At 31.4% G+C, this 21,933-nt stretch overlaps 4 protein-coding genes across 4 annotated transcripts; 3 read left to right on the top strand and 1 right to left on the bottom strand.

Moving 5' to 3' along the window:
- Nucleotides 1–1,349: 1,349 nt before the first annotated feature.
- LOC124944813 (fruit protein pKIWI502) lies at nt 1,350–3,671 on the top strand. The gene is made up of 5 exons (XM_047485156.1): nt 1,350–2,021; nt 2,796–2,895; nt 2,966–3,061; nt 3,155–3,235; nt 3,376–3,671. Exons 1-5 carry the CDS (start codon nt 1,483–1,485, stop codon nt 3,436–3,438), a joined length of 879 nt encoding a protein of 292 aa, XP_047341112.1. The 5' UTR covers nt 1,350–1,482; the 3' UTR covers nt 3,439–3,671.
- A 1,295-nt stretch (nt 3,672–4,966) lies between these two features.
- Nucleotides 4,967–11,411, top strand: LOC124944649 (vacuolar-sorting protein BRO1-like). The gene is made up of 8 exons (XM_047484958.1): nt 4,967–5,713; nt 6,447–7,400; nt 7,710–7,799; nt 9,166–9,234; nt 9,958–10,098; nt 10,225–10,273; nt 10,468–10,571; nt 10,668–11,411. The coding sequence occupies exons 1-8, from the start codon at nt 5,027–5,029 to the stop codon at nt 11,253–11,255; spliced, it is 2,682 nt and encodes an 893-aa protein (XP_047340914.1). The 5' UTR covers nt 4,967–5,026; the 3' UTR covers nt 11,256–11,411.
- Nucleotides 11,412–15,660: 4,249 nt separating this feature from the next.
- On the top strand, nt 15,661–16,397 carry LOC124945999. The gene has a single exon (XM_047486547.1). The coding sequence runs from the start codon at nt 15,722–15,724 to the stop codon at nt 16,235–16,237; it is 516 nt and encodes a 171-aa protein (XP_047342503.1). The 5' UTR covers nt 15,661–15,721; the 3' UTR covers nt 16,238–16,397.
- A 4,045-nt stretch (nt 16,398–20,442) lies between these two features.
- Nucleotides 20,443–21,581, bottom strand: LOC124945791 (probable ribose-5-phosphate isomerase 2). Its single transcript, XM_047486287.1, has one exon. It carries the CDS (start codon nt 21,419–21,421, stop codon nt 20,606–20,608), a length of 816 nt encoding a protein of 271 aa, XP_047342243.1. The 5' UTR covers nt 21,422–21,581; the 3' UTR covers nt 20,443–20,605.
- Nucleotides 21,582–21,933: the final 352 nt, after the last annotated feature.

Below are 21,933 nucleotides of genomic sequence, written 5' to 3'. Positions count from 1 at the left end.
CAATTTTGACCTCAAAGTCCCAATTTCAAATTATTTTAACATCCTTAAGACCAGTTTGGTTCATTCTTTCACCAAACGGCTTCTTCAATTAATTTGAACCTCTAAATCATTTTAGAAAAATATAAAACATACAAAGTGGTCAAGAATATTATTCTTAACTAAAATAAATAAATAAAAATTGACGTTTTATAGGACTTGTTTGGGAAATTCTTTGATATCATAACTCAAGTTCTTCAACTGTAAAAATCACAAAGCAAATTTATGCATGCTCTTAAAAATATTCTTGACCACCACAAAAAATTTCAGAATTTTTGGGATACGTTTGAAAAAACACCTAACTTGGCGGTGTCAAAAACATAATTCTACAACTCCAAAAATTTCATGGAAAATTCCTACGTGCTTCTAAAATTATTTTTTGCCATTACATGCACAGATCTTTAATCATACAAACTTGAAAATTTCATTTCTCTTTCTTGATGGCGAAACGTTCTCAACTTTTTTATTTTAACATTGTCTAATATTAATGGACTCCTAGACTTACTTCTAGGAAAGGAATAAAGATATCCCATTTTAGATATGGGTTACGATACTCACGAGAGTAAAGAGTTCTGAACTCAGAACATAAGTGTAACAATCTTTCAAAACATCCAAAAGGCCAACTACTTCAGAGTGTATAGACGGTTCATTTAGGATGGGCGTGTGGGCCATAATGCCGATGTCATTTCTCACACGTAATCAAATACTGAACTCTCAAAATACGAATACTATAACCTTTTTTCCTAGTTTCTTTGAAAAGAAAACTAATGTGTCGACTCTAAAGTCAATTAGATCGATCCAATCAACAAATATTTTCTTTAGAAAATTATATTTTTGGTTTTTCATCTTATTTTAAGACGAGACAACTTTTGAGATAGTGATTTTCTCGTTAAATTTTTACGAGATTCGAAAAAAATGTATGCCAAAAGATTATCTAACAAAGCAAGACAAACAAAAACAATGTTTTCTAAAATAGTACTTGGGATCCCCTCTTCTAGCCTAGCGGCAACAAATGTGGATATCCCCAGCCTCCCTGAGGTCTTGGGTTCGAGCTCATCAGGCGACAAGTTATATACTAATTTGGAGTATAAACTGCCTTAAAGACGATGTCTCTAAAATGTTATGGTAATTTTTTTTATATATTTTGATAATTATTCTAGAGAATTATATTTTTATCTTGTTATTAAAATATTAATAAAAAATTTGTGAGAAAACACCATATTCCATTTATATTGGAATATAGGGAATTATTTTTGGCTTAAAACAAGATTAGAGGGGACACGTGGAGCATATAAGTGGTTGAGAAGTTTATACACCCGCGGTGCACATTATCAACCGGCAGTTAGACAGACTTCCACCTCTCCTACCTTCTTCCACATCTGGCGGCGCCGGCGACGGCGATCTGTAGACTAGACTCCGGCGGCCGACTTCTCTATTATTATTACAATGACCGTTACTCTCTCTCTATCTCCCTCTCTTCCTCACCTCAGTTCCCATGCGAATTTCAAGGGTTTCCCATCTCCACCCATGGCTTTTCTTCGCCACCTAAATCGCAATCGTCGCCGCTTCTTTTCAATCGCCGCTTCCGTCCGCGAGGACACCACCGTCTGGACACCCGCTTCCCTCACCGGCGTCTACCCCGCTGCCGATTCTCTGTTCCATATCACCATTAACGTGTCCGATTCGCCTGATATAGTCTCATCTCACACTAGGGCTGGTCAATACCTCCAGCTCCGTCTCCCTGACATCGCCAAACCATCATTTCTCGCTATTGCCTCGCCACCGAAGCTGGCGGAGGCGAAAGGGGAGTTTGAATTTCTGGTGAAGAGTATTCCTGGATCGATAGCCGAGCTTCTTTGCGGACTTAGGAAAGGGGATGTAGTTGAATTGACTCAAGCTATGGGTAGAGGATTTGATATTGATCAGATAACGCCTGCTGAGGAGTACCCAACTGTTCTTATTTTTGCCACTGGTTCTGGAATCAGGTCAGCTTTCTAACTTCTCCTTCAGTTTTTCTCCTAATTCCAATTTCAACGCCTATGCAGTTTCTTTTTGTCAAATATGTATAATGGGAGAGATTCATATGAGAGGTCAAAGGTTCGATCTTCATATGTGAAGAAAGAAACCTGATCATTATTGGTATTACTTGACTACATAATCTATGAAATTGATTCTATTTAGGTATGTTAATGTAATGTTTTTGACCCAATACTTAATAAGATAGTTATAACTAAATAGTCAAAGTTCTTATGTGATTTTCTTTCTGTTTGGGCTTCATCCTGGACTTTAGAGTTGTCTTTCGCAATTCAAACATGACTACATTGGTGTTTTAGGGTTTTTGTTTGCATGAATATTAAAGTTCAAGTTTCTGCGAGAATTTCTTTCAAAAACTGATTCTACTTTCTTTAATATCAGTAGAAACTCGAAAGTAAGATCAGTAATGACAATAAGAAGAAAGAAATAGCCTAAAGAAATCAATCTAGTTGTGCACCTGATTTTTGAATAGTTAGGCTGGTGATGATTCTTTTTGAGGATTGATAGCCTGACTTATTCAGGATTTTATTTGCGGGTGATGTTCCTTTGAAAGTATTCTATCGATATCATTATATACTTGGTTGAATTTGATGATTTGATGTGTTTCTTAAGATTTGTGTAATTTTGGAGAAAGAGAGGACTTGTGTTTTGTTCTTCACACCTCCCATTTTTTTGATATGAGCTTTTGTTGAACTTGTTAAGGAAGTATTATGGTCTGTTTGCAGCCCAATTAGATCACTGGTTGAGTCAGGGTTAGGTGCAAATAAAAGGGCTGATGTGAGGTTATTCTATGGAGCTAGAAACCTTGAGAGGATGGCTTATCAGGTAGAATCTATTGATTCTTTGTTTGTTTCTTAAAGCAGAATTCATGTTTTTTCTTTGTGGGTTAATATAGGAGAAATTCAAAGAATGGGAATCTTCTGGTGTTAAAATTGTACCAGTATTGTCACAACCTGATGATAATTGGTCAGGTGAACGTGGATATGTACAGGTTAGCCATTTTTTTTACCAATTGAGAGCTAATTTAGCTGTTTCATTGATTGTAAATTGTTTTAGTATGTAGTAATTGTTGTTATGTCGACAGGCTGCTTTTGCTAGAGCTAAAAACATCTCTACTCCTCACGGCACTGGAGCAGTTCTCTGTGGTCACAAACAGATGGCCGAGGTTTGTGTTTGTTAATGTCCCCATTTGGAAAAAGAGACAAAAGTTAGAGACAAATTTAAAAATTGATCTTCAATTTATGCAACTTCAAATGTTTTGCTTCTCCGATTGTTCAAATAATTGCTGTTTCTTCTTGGTTGCAGGAAGTAACTTCTCTCCTTGTAGCTGATGGGGTTTCAACCGAGAAGATATTAAAGAATTTTTGACAAATATCTGGCGGCCATGATCAAGATCATCATTAATTGTGTTGTTGTTCATTAGCATCAAGACGAAGATAGAATTCCCCCTTCATTCATTCATTCTCTCATATAAATTATGACAATTGATAGTCCCCAAAGCAAAGTTTTGTATTTCTCCCAAAATGTTAATTGTATCTTAAAAAATTATTTAAAGTTTCTAAATACAGTCTTTGCAATAAATCAACCTGAGATTCATATCATGATATAACTAATATATGTAGCTAGAATACATGATGTCTTACAAAAGCTTCAACAATAGATTTACTCTATAAACAGATTAAAACTCCACCAAAGAATACAAAAACATCAACAAATCTTGGTGGGGAGACTTGAATGATTACTGAGTTATATCTAAATTGTCAAACAACAAGGAATGGCTAAGAAATTGTCACTTATTTGATTTCATGAATAATTGTGCATTATTTAATTGGAGCTGAAAATACCTAAATTTACTTGATCAAATAAGTCATTTCAGCCAGGTTAAAGCGAATAAGCGATGCGGAACAAATGATTTCCAAATGACATAAAAGCGAAGATGAAGTTAGCAAAATGAATGTTAAACTTGATAATTTACTATGTTTTTGAGAAATCAAGAAAACAATCTTCAGTATCAGTTTGATAAAGGTATCATATCATGATGATTTTAGAGGAATGTTTTCCATAACTTCTAAGACATAGAGGAATCGGTATTATGTTGCATCGTGGTGAAAGTGTTTAGAACGAGTACAATGAAATAAGATAAGTAACTCACGTATAAAATGCTTCAAAAAGAGAGCAAAAGGGATCCCGATCAATTGTAATGTACAGAGCTCGGGCGTGGCTTGGCCCGGATTCTGGTAGATCTTTGTCACTGAAGCTGATTCGGATAAGCCAAAGTAACGTCCATTTGGAAAGGGTTTGGAATTTGACCTCCCCGCGGGTCATGGACTCCTTTTTCTGCAGCATTGCTTCAATGATCTTAGGAGCACTGGCCGCCATAGCCCAAACGAAAGTGAAAAGACTTTTAGCTCATAGTTCTTCAGAAAGGCATGGGACTTTATGGGCATTGCTTGAGCATTTTTAAGTAAAGACTGACGAACTCAAGTCCAATTCTTCTACGTGATGGTACACTTTCTTAACCCGCTACTTTTGCATTAGCTCCTAACGGTTTAAAAATGATCACAAACCAATTTTAATTGAAAAATGTTTTTGTACACAAAAATAAATTTAAGATAATTAGTTTGTTTAGTTCATATTTTTATCAAACATTTTTAAAAGAAGAATCAAGATGAAAATTTCAATTTTGTTAATGAGAATTGATATAAAACAAATGTAGAAAGTTATTTTGATATTTAAATTTATAAAATAATATATTTGAATTTCAAAATAAAAAAATGGATAAATGGAAGGGTAAAAGAGTAAAATCACCAGTCTTTCGTCTCCTTCTTCAAGACTATGAAGCTTCCTTCCTTACTCCATAAGAAAAAAAGAGTACAGTGTTTGAATTTAGATACAGATCAAAGTTTTAGTATTCTCAATTCATTACAAAACTCAATCTATTACCGATCGATCGATCATGGCAACTTCATCATCTTCAACAGCGATATCAAACATCATGCTATCCATCAACGAGAAGAAAACTCAACAATTAGATCTCTACCGACCTCTCAGAAACTACATCGTCTTCAATTACTCCGAACGCGAAGCACAAAACGTCGACGACGATCTCCAAACCCTAAAACAGATGCGTTCCGAACTCGAACGCGGAATCGGTGCTACAAACGACTCTATTTCCTCCCGTCGCGACCTTCTCCAAAGCTACTACCGTGCTCTCTGTGCAGTCGAATCTAGATTTCCAATCTCCCCTGATAAAGACCATGTCAACGCTCTCACTTTCATATGGCATGATGCTTTTAAAAACAAACAGAAAGCTTCGCAGCAGAATATTCATCTTGAGAAGGCTGCTGTTTTGTTTAATCTTGGAGCTGTGCAGAGTCAGGCTGGGTTAACTTATGATCGGTCGTCGATTGAAGGGAGAAGGTTGGCGTCTCATGCGTTTATTGCGGCAGCGGGAGCTTTTGCTTTCTTGAGGGATAATGAGTCGTCTAAGGCTTCGATTGGGAGTTCAACTACGGTGGATATATCGGTTGAGTGTGCTGGGATGTTGGAGAGATTAATGTTGGCTCAAGCACAGGAATGTGTGTTTGAAAATACTATTGCTAAGGGAAGTACGCCAAGCGTTTGTGCTAAAATCTCTAGACAGGTCAGTGTTTTTCTCTATTGTTCATCGATTATATGATGTCAATTTGGTATTCATTATGTTTAGATGTCAATGCTGGAGGTAGAAATGTCAAATATTGAATTTTCATGACTTTATTAATTTAGCCTATTTGGAATCATGTAATTTTCCTTGTTTGTGACTACTGTTGAGTTTGAAGCAGAAGCAACTTTTTCTTCAGTAGCGGTTATTAACTCCATTGGCGCATATTCTCGTTGAAAAACATCATTTCACTTTGTTCCCATTTTGTCTCCTCTCCATCAAGTGTGGGATTAGTTGGCGGAAGGGTAAATGGGTAATTAATGAAAGGATCGTTGGAGCCTTAGAGGGCGATAAGGCTAAGTGGAATGAGAAAGGTTTCCTATGAGATGGGAAATGAACTTTTAGCCCCATATGGGGGTTGTGAATAAGTGATTGTCTAATGAGCAAGGAGTATCTGTTATGTATTTGATAACCAAAGTCATTATTTGATAAATAATACCTATGATTCAGACTCAATAGAATTTGATCAATCCAGGAATTTTCTGGTAATATTTTCTAGATCCGAAACATATTAGAAGCAAGTAATCTTTTTCAAACTGATTTTAAGGTAGGAGCAGATTTTCAAACAGAAGATGCTTTTGATGTAGCTTCCAAATAAACCAAATTACTAGCTATATCTGTTTTGACTGGTTCAATACTTCACTGACATTATAATGCTATAAAATGGATTTTACAGGTTGGAATATACTATGAAGAAGCTTTGGGAGCCCTGAATGTCGCCCCCCTGAATCAGCATTTTGACAAGTCTTGGATCTCTCATGTTCAATTAAAAGCTTCTATATTTTATGCAGAGGCTTGTTATAGGTATGGTATAGAGCTTCACGAGAAAGAAGAGATAGCTGAGGAAATTTCTAGGTTGAAGAGTGGGGTTAGTGTTTTATCTGAGGCAAAAAAGGCATATGCCAAAGGTGCTGCACAACAGCTTTTGGATGCTATCAGTAAGTTGGAAGCAAATTTGAATAGGGATTTGGAGAGAGCGTTGAAGGAAAATGACAGGGTTTATCTCATGAGAGTTCCACTTCATAGTTCTTTGGCACCTTTACCTTCATTCTCACTTGTGAAGCCTTTGGCAATGAACGAGGTATTGGATCCAAGCAAAGACAAGATGTTTGCTTCTCTTGTTCCCGATAATAGCGCAAAGGCTCTATCGAGATACACTCAAATGGTTGACGATGTTATTCGAACACAAGCTGAGAAACTGCAAGAGGGGAGTGAGCTAACTCGTGTGAGGTTGAAGGAAATGGACTTGCCCGATTCAATCCTTGCTTTGGAAGGGCATAGTACTCTTCCAACTACTCTTAAAGAAGATGTGGAGGCTGTTCAGATAAGTGGGGGTCCGGCTGGCTTGGAGTCTGAGTTACAACAACTTAGAGATTTAAAAAGGGTAAACCAGGAGTTTTTGGTGCAGACTGAAGAGATATTACAGAAAGAAGCTACAGAAGATGCCCAGTTTAGAAGCCAATTCGGAACACGATGGACTAGGCCTCAGTCAAGTACACTTACCAAGAACTTGCTTGACAGGCTAAATAGATTTGCTGGAAATTTGAAGCAAGCTTCAGAAAGTGATGTCCGCATTGAGCGATCAGTTAGAGATCATTTACCTCTTATGTCAATCCTTAACAAGCATCCGGTAAATATTTATATTTTACAGTGAGAGCTTTCTTCAATCTCTCTCTTGACCTTCAAATTCAATTTGAAAGGATCAATATCTGTATTTCGTATTGATAGTGGAGAAATATCGTACTAACATATACACCCAAAGTAGCTCAAATGGTTAAAGTCTTGAACTAAGAGGTTGAAGTCTTAGGTTCAATTCTCAATAAGAACATCATGATTAAAGTGGGGTGGGGTCACGGCAGTGTGATGTTGTGATAGCCTTCTCCAAGAAAAGACGCCGGTCAAAAAAATAATACTAACATGTCTAAATTGATGTTTTCAGATTGAATCTGCCCTTCCTACATTGTCGAGGCCCATTATGTCACTAGATGCAAATGAAGATGCTGTGATTGGGGCCTTAAAGCAGAGCTTGGTATGTTCAATTTACTCCATATTTTTAGTCCACAAAATGCAGTATTAATATTTTTCTAATGAAGATTGCTGCCCTTTGTTTGTGATGATTTCGATCATTATCTTTTACAAAATAATTTCTTCAAAATGAAAATGACTTCATTTTACCCTCAGCCCTCTTATACCTCTTATACAATTGATGGTCCAAAATCACTCATAACCTTGATCTCTTTATTTATTTCAATTTTGTTTAACTTTATTACCATCTCTTACAACAAAAAATCACATAACAAAATTAACCAGAATACAGAACAAACAACCTTCCAGATTCAGGGATATCCTTATTCTGAATTGTATTACATACTTCTGTACTGATACAGACTGGGATGGTTGAATATTTTCATGTAATACTGATGATCCACATAAGAGTAATTTGATAAGAATTAGGGAAATGTTATGAAACCCTAGATATGAAGGGTTGATTGTTTAGAATATAGTATTAACCCATATATAATGCATAACAATTGTAAACAAATAAGTTTTGGAATAACAAAGAATCACAGTTTCTGACTCTCTCCTCCTAAGTCTCTCTTCTTTTTCCTCAACTTGTTTTTTGAAACCCTAAAATCCTAATGTGTCTTTTTCCTCAACTTCTTTTACACAATTTAGAATTCAGAATCACAGTATATGAGTTGCTACAGTATTATTCTTGGAACACTTTGTAATTAAGTGAGGTTCTAGGGAAGTGAAAACACTTAGGACCAAGATACCTTTCGAAAGAATGTTGATTGGTACTTATATGATGAAAGAGAAAATATTTTTATTGGAATGATAAGATGTAGATAAGGGTAGTTTAGAGATGGTAGAGTCGTAGAGTTTAAAAGTGACCGGAAAGACCCAAGTGGTCTTATAATTTGGACGTTCATTTGATAGTAATGATGGAGGGAGTAAATGAGAAGTTCCATGAAGATCTATTGATACAATCGCCTGTTTCCTAATATAACTTATCAACCTTGTAGTTTTGCTGAAATTGTCCTTCAGAAACTTAGAATTCATGTTCTAGAGTTTAACTTCCTCAGAACTTATCATCTAAGTTGGTAAAATCATAAGAATTGCAGCTTGTTGCTTCTCTACAAATATAGCAATAAAACCAATTATGATTCATTTGACTCAGGGATCTTGTTAATTTTACGGGTAGTAATTATCCAAATTAAACATATGGGTTTCAATTATTGTAAGTTGTTAAACGTGACCTCCTTATTTGGTGGAAATAGTGCTAACAATTAAAATTATATTTGGCATTTTCTTTTGCTTTTCCTGTATTGAACAGTGATTCTCCATTTTGACTATTTCTTTCATGTTTTGACTACTTTCCCTTCTTATTGTAGAGGCAACTGGAGAATCTTGGTGCTCAACGAGCAGGGATTGAAGACATGCTTAAAGAGATGAAGAGGAAGGTATATTTATTACACATTTCTCCCCGACCCTGCTTTTCTTAATAGGAGTGCTATGATTCCATTCTTTGTTCTTTCTCCGTTCGTTCTGATGAAAATCATTTAATAACAGTTGTTTAAAATCACTTAATTATTTAGATTTTAGTTCAAATTAAGCTAAAAACATTGTACTTATTTTTTAAGTTACAAATGAATTAAATCGGTAATTTATTTAGAGCGTCTAATCGAAAAATTAGAAGAGTAAATAGACTTTAAGTATTTTTCGAGTACTTGGAGTTTAGACAACATTTATTGTTTAGAGACGTAACAGATTCGGCACTTACAATTCAACATTAACACCTAATTTTCAGTTTTATCAAACACATTTTTTGTTTAAAGGTTCAAATGTGGCTACCTTATATCTTTCACTTTCAGGAGTGCCAATATTTTGTAGCTATAAATTTGAAACTGGGTAGGAGCAATTGTTTTTAGTTTACAGCTTGCAGTTCTCTTTACTTCTAATCTGCACGCCTGGAAAGTTAATACTATCATTATCATTTCTCAGCTGTTAACATTCTAGTCTATGTTGTTAGCTACAAGTAACTGTATGTTGTTAGCTACAAGTTAGGAATGTTAATTGCTTGGCTGCTCTAAGATGTGATGTTAAATCCATCATCATGCATGACTTTTTATTGTTTATATTCTGGACTGCAACTTTGATATATTGACATGTATCTGGGGCTTCAGGATGATATATTGCCGAAGTTGATGTCCTCAACTGGATCACATGATGATCTTTTCAGAAAGGAGATAGCAAAATATGATCCAATTTGTAATGAAATTGCCCAAAATATCGAGGCACAGGAACAACTGTTGCGGCAGATTCAGGTTCTTATTTATTCTTTCTCCATATCTGAAAATACTTCTTTTAGGTTAGCTAGCATGCTTAGTTTATTTTTGTTTTTATGTATGTTTTATGATTTCCTTTTTTTTTGTGTGTTTCCAATAATGTAGGCCCAAAATGATGAGTTTGCTGCTGTGTTTAACCTTGAAGATTACAAGGGTATGTACTGAAGTTTATCTGCATGCTATTTTATATCTGAAATAAATATCCTAAGAAGTGATGATGGAAACACTTATAACTTATGTTTTTGTATCTGGATCTGGATGAAAAACAACAATCAAACAATTTCAGTCATTGTTTTTTTTATACATATAAAATGCTAAGTTGCTACACTGTTGGTAAATTATTGTCAGCATCTAGAGAGAAGAGCTACAAGCAAATTGAGGCAGGGATAGCGAAATACCGCGAGATTAAAGAGAACATTAACGAGGGGCTGAAGTTCTATGTTACTCTTCAGGCATGATCTGAACACCTATTTATTTCAGAACGAGAAACTACTTTTCATGGCATGAACTGATAACAGTATTTAATTTTGTGTAAATTTGCAAACCAGGACGCAATCACAAACGTGAAACAACAGTGCAATGATTATGTGATGACTAGGAATATCCAATGCAAAGAAATGATTGAAGACGTACAAAGACAAATGGCAGGCTTCAGTTTCCAAGACAAGAACAACAATAACAATAACTATCCTCATCCAGTGGGACAATCTCATCAAAACGCAAGATCATCACCACATCCAATAGATATTGGGAATAATCCTAGCCGTCCCATAACATCATACTTTCAACAGCCACAAGCACCTCGTTACGTCCCTCAGCAGCCGCCTCCACCTCAGCAGCATGAGTATGGAGCGGCACCGCCACATCATCAGCAGCAGCCTCCTCCACCTCCTTATCATTTGCCATCTGGCGGTCCTCCCTACCCTCCTCCACCTCAGCAGCAGCAGCAACAGCCGGCAGTGAGTAATCATCATGAGTATGGGCAACCTGCATATCCTGGTTGGAGAGGCCCTTACTATAATAATAATAGTAATGTTCTTCCTCAGCAGCAACAATCGTCGGGTTCTTTACCTCGACCTCCTTACACTTATCCTCCTCCACCACAGAACCAAGGCGGCAGCGGTTATTATAGGTAAAACTCGAGGTATGATTCTGTCTGTCTGTTTGTATTAACTATTACCCCAGTGTTCATATTAAGTTGTGTTAATGGATTTTGGCTCACTGCCTACTTTTCTTTGTATATTTACAATTTGAGTGATACCTAACAATCATATTTCAGATAGTATTTTAGTTTAGTATTTCAATCTCTTTTTAACAGTTGTCTAGTTTGATTTGATGCTTTATGATAATAATAAGTTGAAGGGATCAAACTCAACCTGATTTAATTTGATTGTTCATTTACATAATTATAATTCCTTGATCATTTGTTTAATCTAGGGTTTGTATGTTTTTGGGGGTCCCACACGTAACTGCAGCTCTCTTTCTTATTAATCATTTTTAGGTTTAGTTGCCTAACGTACGCTACGCGTACCCTTTGAGGGATTCTGTTTTGTTTCTTTCTTAACCAGCTATCAAATATTACTAAATAATACACTTTCTCATCATTGCACTTCAATATATCTAATTCATTAATCAATCAATTTTAAATATTATCATCAATTTCTATTTTCATCTCTCTAATATTAATATTAATATTAATATATATATATATATATATTATTGTTTTGCCTTTCCTATGAGAGAATAAGGATCCTGGAACATAATTACTTCACTAGGATGTCAAGGGTCTTTAATTAATTAAGGATGACAATTTGAAACCTCCCTATACTAATCGAATAAAACTGTCTCGTTTGAGGCAATTTTTTTCCGGTTTAATCGGTAATTGACTGGGGTGGGACGAGGATGGTATTTGTGTCCCCGTCTCGATTTCACTTCGATTATTTCGATCATGTCTTGAACACTAAAAATATAATTAAATATATTAAATCAATAATATATTAATTTATTTATTATATTTTATAAGAGTTTAAAGTTTATTTTTTTTATAATAATATAAAATTTTAATATATTAAAATATATATTATATTAAAAAGACTGTTTATATAATTTAATTATATAAAAAAAATATTTATTTTTGAGAATATGATATAAACGGTGTCCCGCGGAGGAATGAGACGGGAATGAAACTAAAAAAATTTCCGAAATAAAAATGGGACGGAAATGTTAAATGCATTTCTCACTCTGAACCGCCTCGTTATCATCTCTATCCAGAAATGTTTTTCTTGACACAAAACTATAATTTAGTATGATTTTTTAATGATATATATAATTAGTTTCAATTTTAATTATTATTTTTTAAATGTGATAAGAATTGTTACAAAACATTAACTTGAAAAAGTTTCATTATTTTTAAATATATATTCCTATTAGTAAGTCAAATAAAAAGGTTAATAAACATGTAAATTATAATGTTTTAATGTAACATTATAAGATTTATTGAGAGGTGAATAAAGACAAAAGAAGCCGAGTCAATTACTTCACATCCAAACACACCACGTTTCACTAGACATCCCGGCAAGATAGTTAATGTATGTTTTTTTTCTTCATTATTTTGTTAATATTTAGTATTATATATATGATTGTGTATTTTAACATAAAAGACACATTATAGTAAAAAAAATAAAACAAAACTCAAATGAAACCCAAATAATTTAGTATTATAAGTTTGCAAAAAAATCTTTACAAAACAAAATTTCATTAACAACAACAAACTATATATTTATTGAAATCAATAAAAATGAAAAAGTATCTAATAATAATAAATTTTGAATAAGAACCCAAGTGACAAGTACGTACGGTGTTTATTACTCAATAATAATAATAATAATAATTAATGGTAGGAGGAATTGAAGACGGTGGTGGTTGAAGAACACGTTAAGATGTTTACTATATAATTTGGAACTTACTTTAACTATGATCCCTTAATATTAATTACTACTCACTAACTATCATATTCATGTTATTTCGAACTGAGTGGGCTTTAAAAAAATTTAGAATAGGCTTAAAATAATAACGAGAAAAATTTGAAAAAAACAAGTATATAAAAATAAAGTTTTATCATTTTTTTAATAATTAGATAAAAAAATCAATAAATTATATTAAATTTTTTCAAGAAATTAAAGATAATTTCATATTTCTACAAAAAAAAAAATTCGGGGTGGGCTTCAGCTCACCCGAGCCCCTACATAGATTCGTCCCTGGTCACATTCATTGTTATAGTTTTTATTTATCACAATCTCCCTTTACCAATTATATTTCAAAATTCTCAAAATAAAAATACAATTTTTTAATATTTAATATAAATTAAACTGTTTCCAAAATTATTATATTTTTATTTAAATTAATAATAATTAATGTGACAAAAAAATATACTTAAAAGACTGCTAGAATATTGACTTAATACACTATATTAAAAATAAAAATGAAATGAATTGCTGGTATAATTGCAATATATATATATATATGTTAGGTTTTGGGCACTTTAAGGTAATTGCTGGTATAATTGCAGATTATAGAGAGACCTGTGAGATATAACCACACTCTTTTGTTTGATAAGGTTATTTGACTTTTTATTTTATATAATTCATGGGTATTATTATTTTATCAGCAAATTATATTTATTTTCTTTATATTTAAACAATATTTTTTAAATAATTAACATCAAGATATGTTTGACTTACACATTTAATTTTTTAAAATTAATAATAATTATATTAGGTGCTTAGTGGGTTAATGTTTTTAAATCACATTCTTAGTTCGATTTATTTAGATACATATTCCTTCAATATTTTTATTGTTATAAGTCTACTCAAAAAAATATATAATTATCAAGTCAACCATATATTTAATTTATGAATTCATCCATTAGTATAATAACTCTTTGACATAATTTTTATAAAAAAATATTTAATCACTTCATTCACATTTTTATTTATATCTTTACTCAATTTATTAACTAAAAAGATTTTCTAATTTTTTTTATATTTATTATTATATATTAACTCTTTAAAATTTTATACCAAAAATATCAACATCCCCATAACTACTGCCAAACAAGTTTATGCATTTTTCTGATATTAATTTATTTTTATTTAAGGGGTAAACGGTTTGGTTTGATCGATTTATTGATCGAAATGAACATCCAAATTATTGACGTCGGTTTACAAAATTTCGCTGGTTTTGTCGATTTAATCGATTTAATCTATTAACAGATTTGTTTAATTATATATATATATATATATATATATATATATATATATATATATTTGAAAATTATGCTAGTAATTAATGAATTATGTTACCGTATTTTATTCATAATATTTGTATTTGTTCATGTAATGAAAATATGTTATATGAATAAATACAAATATTATGAATAAGATCCGGTAACATAATTCATTAATCACTAGCATAATTTTCAAAAACACAAATCTAGTATACCTAGTTTTTTTTTTTTACTAACCATCACATTAAAAATGAGTCAACAATTTTACAATTAAATTTGTCTACCACTCATAATAGTTAATATTTTTAATAGTGCAGTAGCAAGTCTTTAAGTTCATTATATTATCTAATTAATTATTTTGTTTAAATATATTTTATAACATAATAGTTATATTATATTATTCATCATTATCGGTTTAAAATTCGACTTTTTTATTGTCTTATTTAATATTACTTTTCAAATATTTGATCGGTTTAAACCGTCTTAATGGCATGGAATCGACAAACCAAACCGTTGGAATCAGTACAATAAAAAGAAAACTGTAATGAATTTGGGTTTGGCTGGTTCGGTTTGATCGATTTATTTATCCCTTAATATTATCCAATCAACTTAAATATTAAGTACTTAAAATTTAAATATATTTATTTCGTTAATTCAATTTTTTTTATTTATATGAAGTCATTCCATACTTAAAATTAAATATTTTAATTTTATCAAACACTGAGTACAAATTTCAAATTCTAAAAATGTCAGGAAAAGTAGTTTATGATTATTAAAATTTATGAGTTTTTAAATTTTGTTTTAAAATGTTAGTTTTAAGTTGATTTAAATATAATAATCTTTAATGACAATTTCAAGAGTATATATCAGTCACAATTAAAGATAAACCCAATAAATATTTACAATGCATCTCTAAATAAATAGTAATACTCATGGCCTTCATAGTATGACTAGTCTACTTATTTAAATATATATTATTCATAATATAATATGACTAGTCTATATTGATTTATTTATTTATTATTAAATTTTATGGACATATATATATTTATGGTAGGCATAATATGACCCGTTTCAGCCTGTAACCGCGTCTACCTAAAACATAAGACATGTGGGTTTTTCATCTTTTTCCTTTTTTATTCTTTTTTTTTTTAGAATTAATTTTTGGGATAGAATTTTCATTGTCATCTACCCAAGCTCAATTTCTTCTCTTTTTCCTCCACCATTCTCTCTCTATATAACTTAGAAAAAAACCGATCTTTCTTTCAATTGAAATAAAAAACCAATCTTTCTTTCTCTCTCTAAAAAAAACAAGAAATGGGTAACTATTTGTCATGCACTTACATCTCTCCAAAAATGAGGATACCAAAAGCAATCCGCGTGATTCTTCCCGGCGGCGAAATCAGGCAGTTCCGGCAGGTCATGAAGGCGGCGGAGATGATGGTTGAATTTCCAAGTTTCTTCTTGGTCAACTCTAGGTCGTTGACTATTGGCCGGAGATTTCAGCCGCTGGCGGCGGATGACGATTTACAGTTTGGTAATATCTATACAATGTTTCCCATGAGAAGGGCACATTCGATGGTTATGGCAGCTGATATGGCCGTGTTTTTCATGGCCGGAAATGCACCGGCGAAGAGGATATTGGGAAAAGTGTCGCCGGAGACGGAGGTGGTGGCGGCGCCGGAGAAGGAGGAGGAAGTTAGTCAGCCACGGCTGAGCTTGGATGGATGTGAGGGGTTTCCGATGCCGGAGTTAAAGTATAAATTGGCCATGTGTAGATCAAGAAAACCTATGTTGGATACAATTACCGAAGAACCCATCCGATCTAGGTGATGTTTGTTTAGATGTAAGGGTAAAAGAGGGAAAAAAATATAGAATTCTAAGTTATGGTTTTTAATTTTTGTTTGTTTTCATTCAATTTTAAGAAGACAAATTCAATGTCACACACATATATATATATATAGTTGTTAATTGAAGGGTATTCTATGGTTATATGAATTTGGACCTACATTTTTGTTTATTTGTGAAAAAATGGGTGACAAGTTTTTTAAATAAAAATGCTTGTGTGTATTATTCAATTATAAATATATGTAATATATAGAAGATCAACAATTTCAGTTTTACAAAGGTATAATCACAAATTGTCATTCATTATACAAGCAAAACATTATAATATAATCTAATTGAAAACAAAATAGTAATCAAACTTGTATGAGACATGAATTTATATATATATTTCAATGGTTATTTGGCTAGATAGTTCAGATTTAATATCAAATTGGACTAACTATGAATTGTTCTATATACGAAGTTCGAATCAACAAAATTTTGAGATTTTTTTTAAATGGACAAAACGTTATCATATTATTTTTTATTTTTTTAAAGTAATTTGTTACATTTTAAAATAAAATAATATTTAGAGACGTATTTTACGATATTTTTTAAGAATTGAGTATTATTTTTGGAATTTAGACATTCTAATTAGTCAAAGTTGATTTTAGTGATTAAAAAGGAAAAAAATTGAAGAATTATATATTTTTATTTCTTTTTCAAAAAACTTTATAACGACATAATTTGTGTAGGTTTATCAATTCAGACGTATTTGTATTTTAAATTAAATATTTATTTAAGATATACTCGTTCAAAACTGCCGAATAGAATGTTATAAAATATGTAATATATGAAAATAATTGAAAAAATCGAATAAAATCGAAAAAATAGAATTATTATTTTAATTTTACAAATGATAATTAATTCAAAAAAAGAAAATATTATATTTAATTAAGAATACAGTTTCATTCGTTTTGAAAGCCTCAAATGACTAAATTTTTTAATAGTTTAAGTTTCGTATGAAACTTTTGCGAGTTCGAGCACTCAAATTATTTCATATGAAATAGCAATTGGCCTATAATATATTCATTCATCACAACAACAGGATACAAGTGAATCAATGCCAAACCATATAAATAAATAAAAGATATGAATATGTTTAATTAATTTATTGATAAGTCTAAACAATAAAGCCAAAATTTTGTCTTTATTTTATTGGAAAAATTAATAAATATATCCGGCTCTCAACTTTCACGGGCGGGCCAGGAGTGTTTCTAGAAAAATGTCAAAATATTTCAATTGTTTTCTCATTCATTTTTTTTGAAAGTTGCTAGGAAAAAAGGCTGATTTTTACCAAGTATTTATAATAATGTGGTTGCTCTAAAATAAGTCAATTTATATATGAGCTTGAGTCTTCTCCATCAATTGTGGATTTTAATAAATAATTAGAGATTATTTTATATGAAAATGATAATTAGTATAAGATGTTAATTAAGAGGTTTATCATCACTATAAAACTAAACATGACCATGTAAATTAAATAAAACTAATTATAATAATATAATTATTTGATGAGATTATAAAACCAATTTAAATACAGAGCTTATCCCAACTATTCTCAAAGACCCATTCACGAAGAAATGTTTCATGGCCTCTTGCCCTAAAATGAATTTGGGAGTACATTTCCAATTTTGTTTATTTTAAGTTTAAACTAAAAAAACCGAAATTCAAATTCAATTCAAATTCTAATATTTTAAATTTCATTTTCAATTTCAATTCTAATTCTAATTTTAATTCAAATTCAAATTAACTTAAAATAATTACTAATAATTTTATTTATAAATAGGTAGTTTTAAAGTTTGATTCAAAGATAAACTTGTTTTAAAACTAATATTTTATTAAAATTATAGTCATAATCAAAGACAGTTTTAAAAATTATAGTTAAGTTGTGTTTATAAAATATAAAAAAAATGGGATGAGTTTGATAAAAAATATAATTAAAAAGAATAGAATAAAAAAGTGATTTAAAACATTATCACACTAACACTGGTTAGATAAGAAAATAGTTATTTATTATAAAATATTATTTGAACATAGGCTCTTTCGATTCGATATCAAATTATTTAAAAAATGAAAGAGTCAGCAAAAATTAATAATGTGAATAATTTTAAAAAGTTAATAATTTGTTTGATAAAAAAAACTTATAAGATATTAATATATATAATAAAATAAAAATTAATAATTTAAAATAAAGATATTTTGGTTGATGAATTAAGTTATAGAATAGATAAGAGGGAGAGTCAAATTTTATTTGAATTATTGAAATAACCAAGGTCATACAAAAAAAACACAGATAAATAGACAAATATATATATATATATATATATATATATATATATATATATATATATATATATATATATATATATATATATATATATATTATGTGATTAATTGAAAAAATAAAATAAATTGTGAAAATAGAAATATTTTTTATTTTTTATTTTTTCATGTACTTGGGGAATAGGTTTAATCCCCTCAAGCCCAAATATAATTCATTCTCTTTCTCGTCATAATTATAATATTTTTTAAAATTTTGGAAGTAAAAACTAAATGATTTTGTTTGTGATTTAATATAAAAAAATTAAATTAAAAAAGAAAAATTACATAAAAAACATAACTTTTATAATTTTGTAGACATTGCTATAAAAAAATTACCAAATAAGTTCAGATTTGTGATTTTTTTTCAAAATAAAAAAGTTGAGCTACCATATCAGTCCCACGAGGTGTAACGGCTGGTAAAACCTTTTCTTTTCACTTTGTGATTTGTATAATAATAATAAAGAAATGTAATAAAATAAAAGAATAAAATTTATAAATTTCAAATAGAATTAAAATTTAAATTCTAATTACAAATCAACGGTTCAAATTACAGCTCCATACCAATCTGGTTGAAAATACAATCAAAGACCCATCAACACATTAGAAATTTACAAGTATTTTTGTGATTTTTAGAATTCTTCACCATTTTTAGGGGTAGAATTTAATAAGCACAAGTCCATATATGATAACTTTTCCATGGCAGAATTGTCCACATATTGACTTCATTTGAAAATACAATTTTTAGGGTTCATATTATGCTTTGAATTTAACTTACCCAGAGATAAGTCAAGATATGTCTTCATTTCCAAGAGGTCTTCAAGATTTGAATTTTATGAAATTTTGTATTTTCTTAGTCAAACTGAATTAAAATTTGAAGTTGGATCCTAATTAGTAGTAGAAAACTTATTTTTATAAACTTAAAGTTATGGTTTAAAAGTCTGCTTTCTTTCTTCCGTTTTTCATTCACATTTGTTACATTGTACCATTTTTACAAATATTTTATACTTTCCTTTGTATGATTAGTATAAAAAATGTTTGATTTCACCATTGATGATGACTAAAAACTATGAAGAACACACTATATGTAGCTCAACTAGATTAAGAACTCCCTGAACGAAGAAAGGTTATGACTGTCGATTTATTCGTTAGCCAAAACCAGTCCGCTCGATACAAAAGTAGTCAAGAAAATCTGCTTCAAAACAACTATAAAATTCAACAAACTTCAGAACTTCATTCATACACTGTTAATATTAGTTTCTGATATTTGAGCAAATTATGAAGTAAGAACAATAGTAAATTACTAACTACTGATACAAATTGTCAAGTATCAACACTAACAATACAACTATCAAATATTATCAATTTCAGCAACTAATTTCAGAAACAAGTACATCTTGTGAATCTGAAGGAATATTGGACAAACCAAAGAACTTTGAATGAAAGAAGACTCTGAAATCTTAATGGCAGAAGAACAGAGACACAATATGTAAAAAGTCAGCCATTAGTCTTCTCAAGTTGAACATTTGACACAAGCTGTAGAATTCCCAAGTTGTATCACACAAGGAATAAGAAATGATATTTTTAATCAAAAATGTCAAATTGATTAAGTCACCTCAAATTCAAGAGATATAGCCGGTCAAGACAAAAGAGAGACGAAGACATTTGGATAAGGTTTAAAGATAAGAAGAATGCATGTATATCCATCCAACCATTGCAGCTAGCTGCTATAGGGAAGATAATGAAAAACCCTGAAAGATGATTGGATTGTAATACAACACAAACACAATCTTGAATATGGGTAATAGCAAACGATGATATCAAAAAACTGCAGCAAAGAAATATAGTGGTCGTTTTCAAATAGATTGGTTAGTGTACTAGTTTGAACCAAATTCATGGTTTACACAACAATATCCCAAAATCATCATACATAGGCTATCTCTATCACAATGCAAGACCTAGCTAGCTAAGCTGACCTATGTTTTCTTAAACTCACAATTCAGATTTGTTCTTCAAAGTAATACCACGTTCACCGGCTATGATAACGGTTGTCGCCATATCGATAAACATCCCATGTTCAACTACTCCAGCAAGCCTTAAAATAGCATCACTTGCAGCCTTCAAATCACCTATGTCTTCTTTCAGATACAAATCAACTATGAAATTATTGTTATCAGTTACAAAAGGTTCGCCATTTTCGCTAAACCTTCTAAGCTTTGCAATACAACCCGCCTCCTTAAACATCTCCTGTAGCCTATCAGCTGTAAACTTCCAAGCAAAAGGAACAATCTCAACAGGGAGAGCAAGTTCACTTCCACCTAAATGCTTCACCAGCTTTGATTCATCAACGATAACTATAAACTTCTTGCAAGCCCCTTCCACCATTTTCTCTCTTAACAAAGACCCACCTCGCCCTTTAACCAAATTCAAATGGGGATCAACCTCATCTGCACCATCGATTGCCAGATCGATGGTAGGATGAGAATCAAGATCTGAAAGAGGAATACCTAGAGATAATGCCTGTTCATGAGTCACCTTCGATGTGGGTATTCCGATTATATCCTGCAGCTTCCCTTGACGAAGAAGCTCCCCGATTCGATTAACAGCATGTTTCGCCGTCGATCCAGTTCCTAAGCCCAAAACCATGCCGGATTTGACGAACTCAACCGCCTTATGGGCTGCGATTTTCTTGAGATCATCTTGGGTAGGAATTACCCCAAGAATTGAAGATGGGGATGGAGGAGAAACAACCATTAGAGCATCGATTGGCTTGTCGGATGTCATGTAGTGAGAGTAAGCTAATGCCATATCGATACTGTACCCTCTTCTTGAATGAAATCAATCAAGAGAATGGGGGGTAAAATCTTGATGGGTTATGATGAAAAAGAAAAAATCCGGAAGCTTTAGTTGCAGCAAAGGAGGCAAAGAATAGGAGAGAGAAATTGAAAGTGCAAGAATTAGGGCTTCATTGGGATGCAAATATATAGAGAGATAGATAAGAAAGAAGGGTTTCTCTTCCTTCCAACCAAACACGAAAGGATTACGAAGCCGCGGAAAAAGGCGAGATTGAAAGATTTTGCGGTGGGAAAACAAGATTCTCCAGCAATAACGTAAGGCTTGTTTGATTTACAATTTTAATAAATATATTATTCATCTTGTTTCAAATAATATCTTAGTCACATTAGGTTGGCTTGGGCTAAGGCCTTATATTTAGACCTTTTTATTTATTTATTAAAGTCCAAATTTTTCTTTATTATAAATAAAAGTATAAAAATATTTATATCTTTTTAATCAATTTTATTTTATTTTATTTTTTTTAT

Source organism: Impatiens glandulifera, chromosome 7 (genome assembly GCF_907164915.1).
Source record: "Impatiens glandulifera chromosome 7, dImpGla2.1, whole genome shotgun sequence".
In the NCBI taxonomy this organism is placed as follows: Eukaryota; Viridiplantae; Streptophyta; class Magnoliopsida; order Ericales; family Balsaminaceae; genus Impatiens; species Impatiens glandulifera.
The sequence above is the reverse complement of the archived record's forward strand: the minus strand, read 5'-3'. Positions and strand labels throughout refer to the sequence as shown.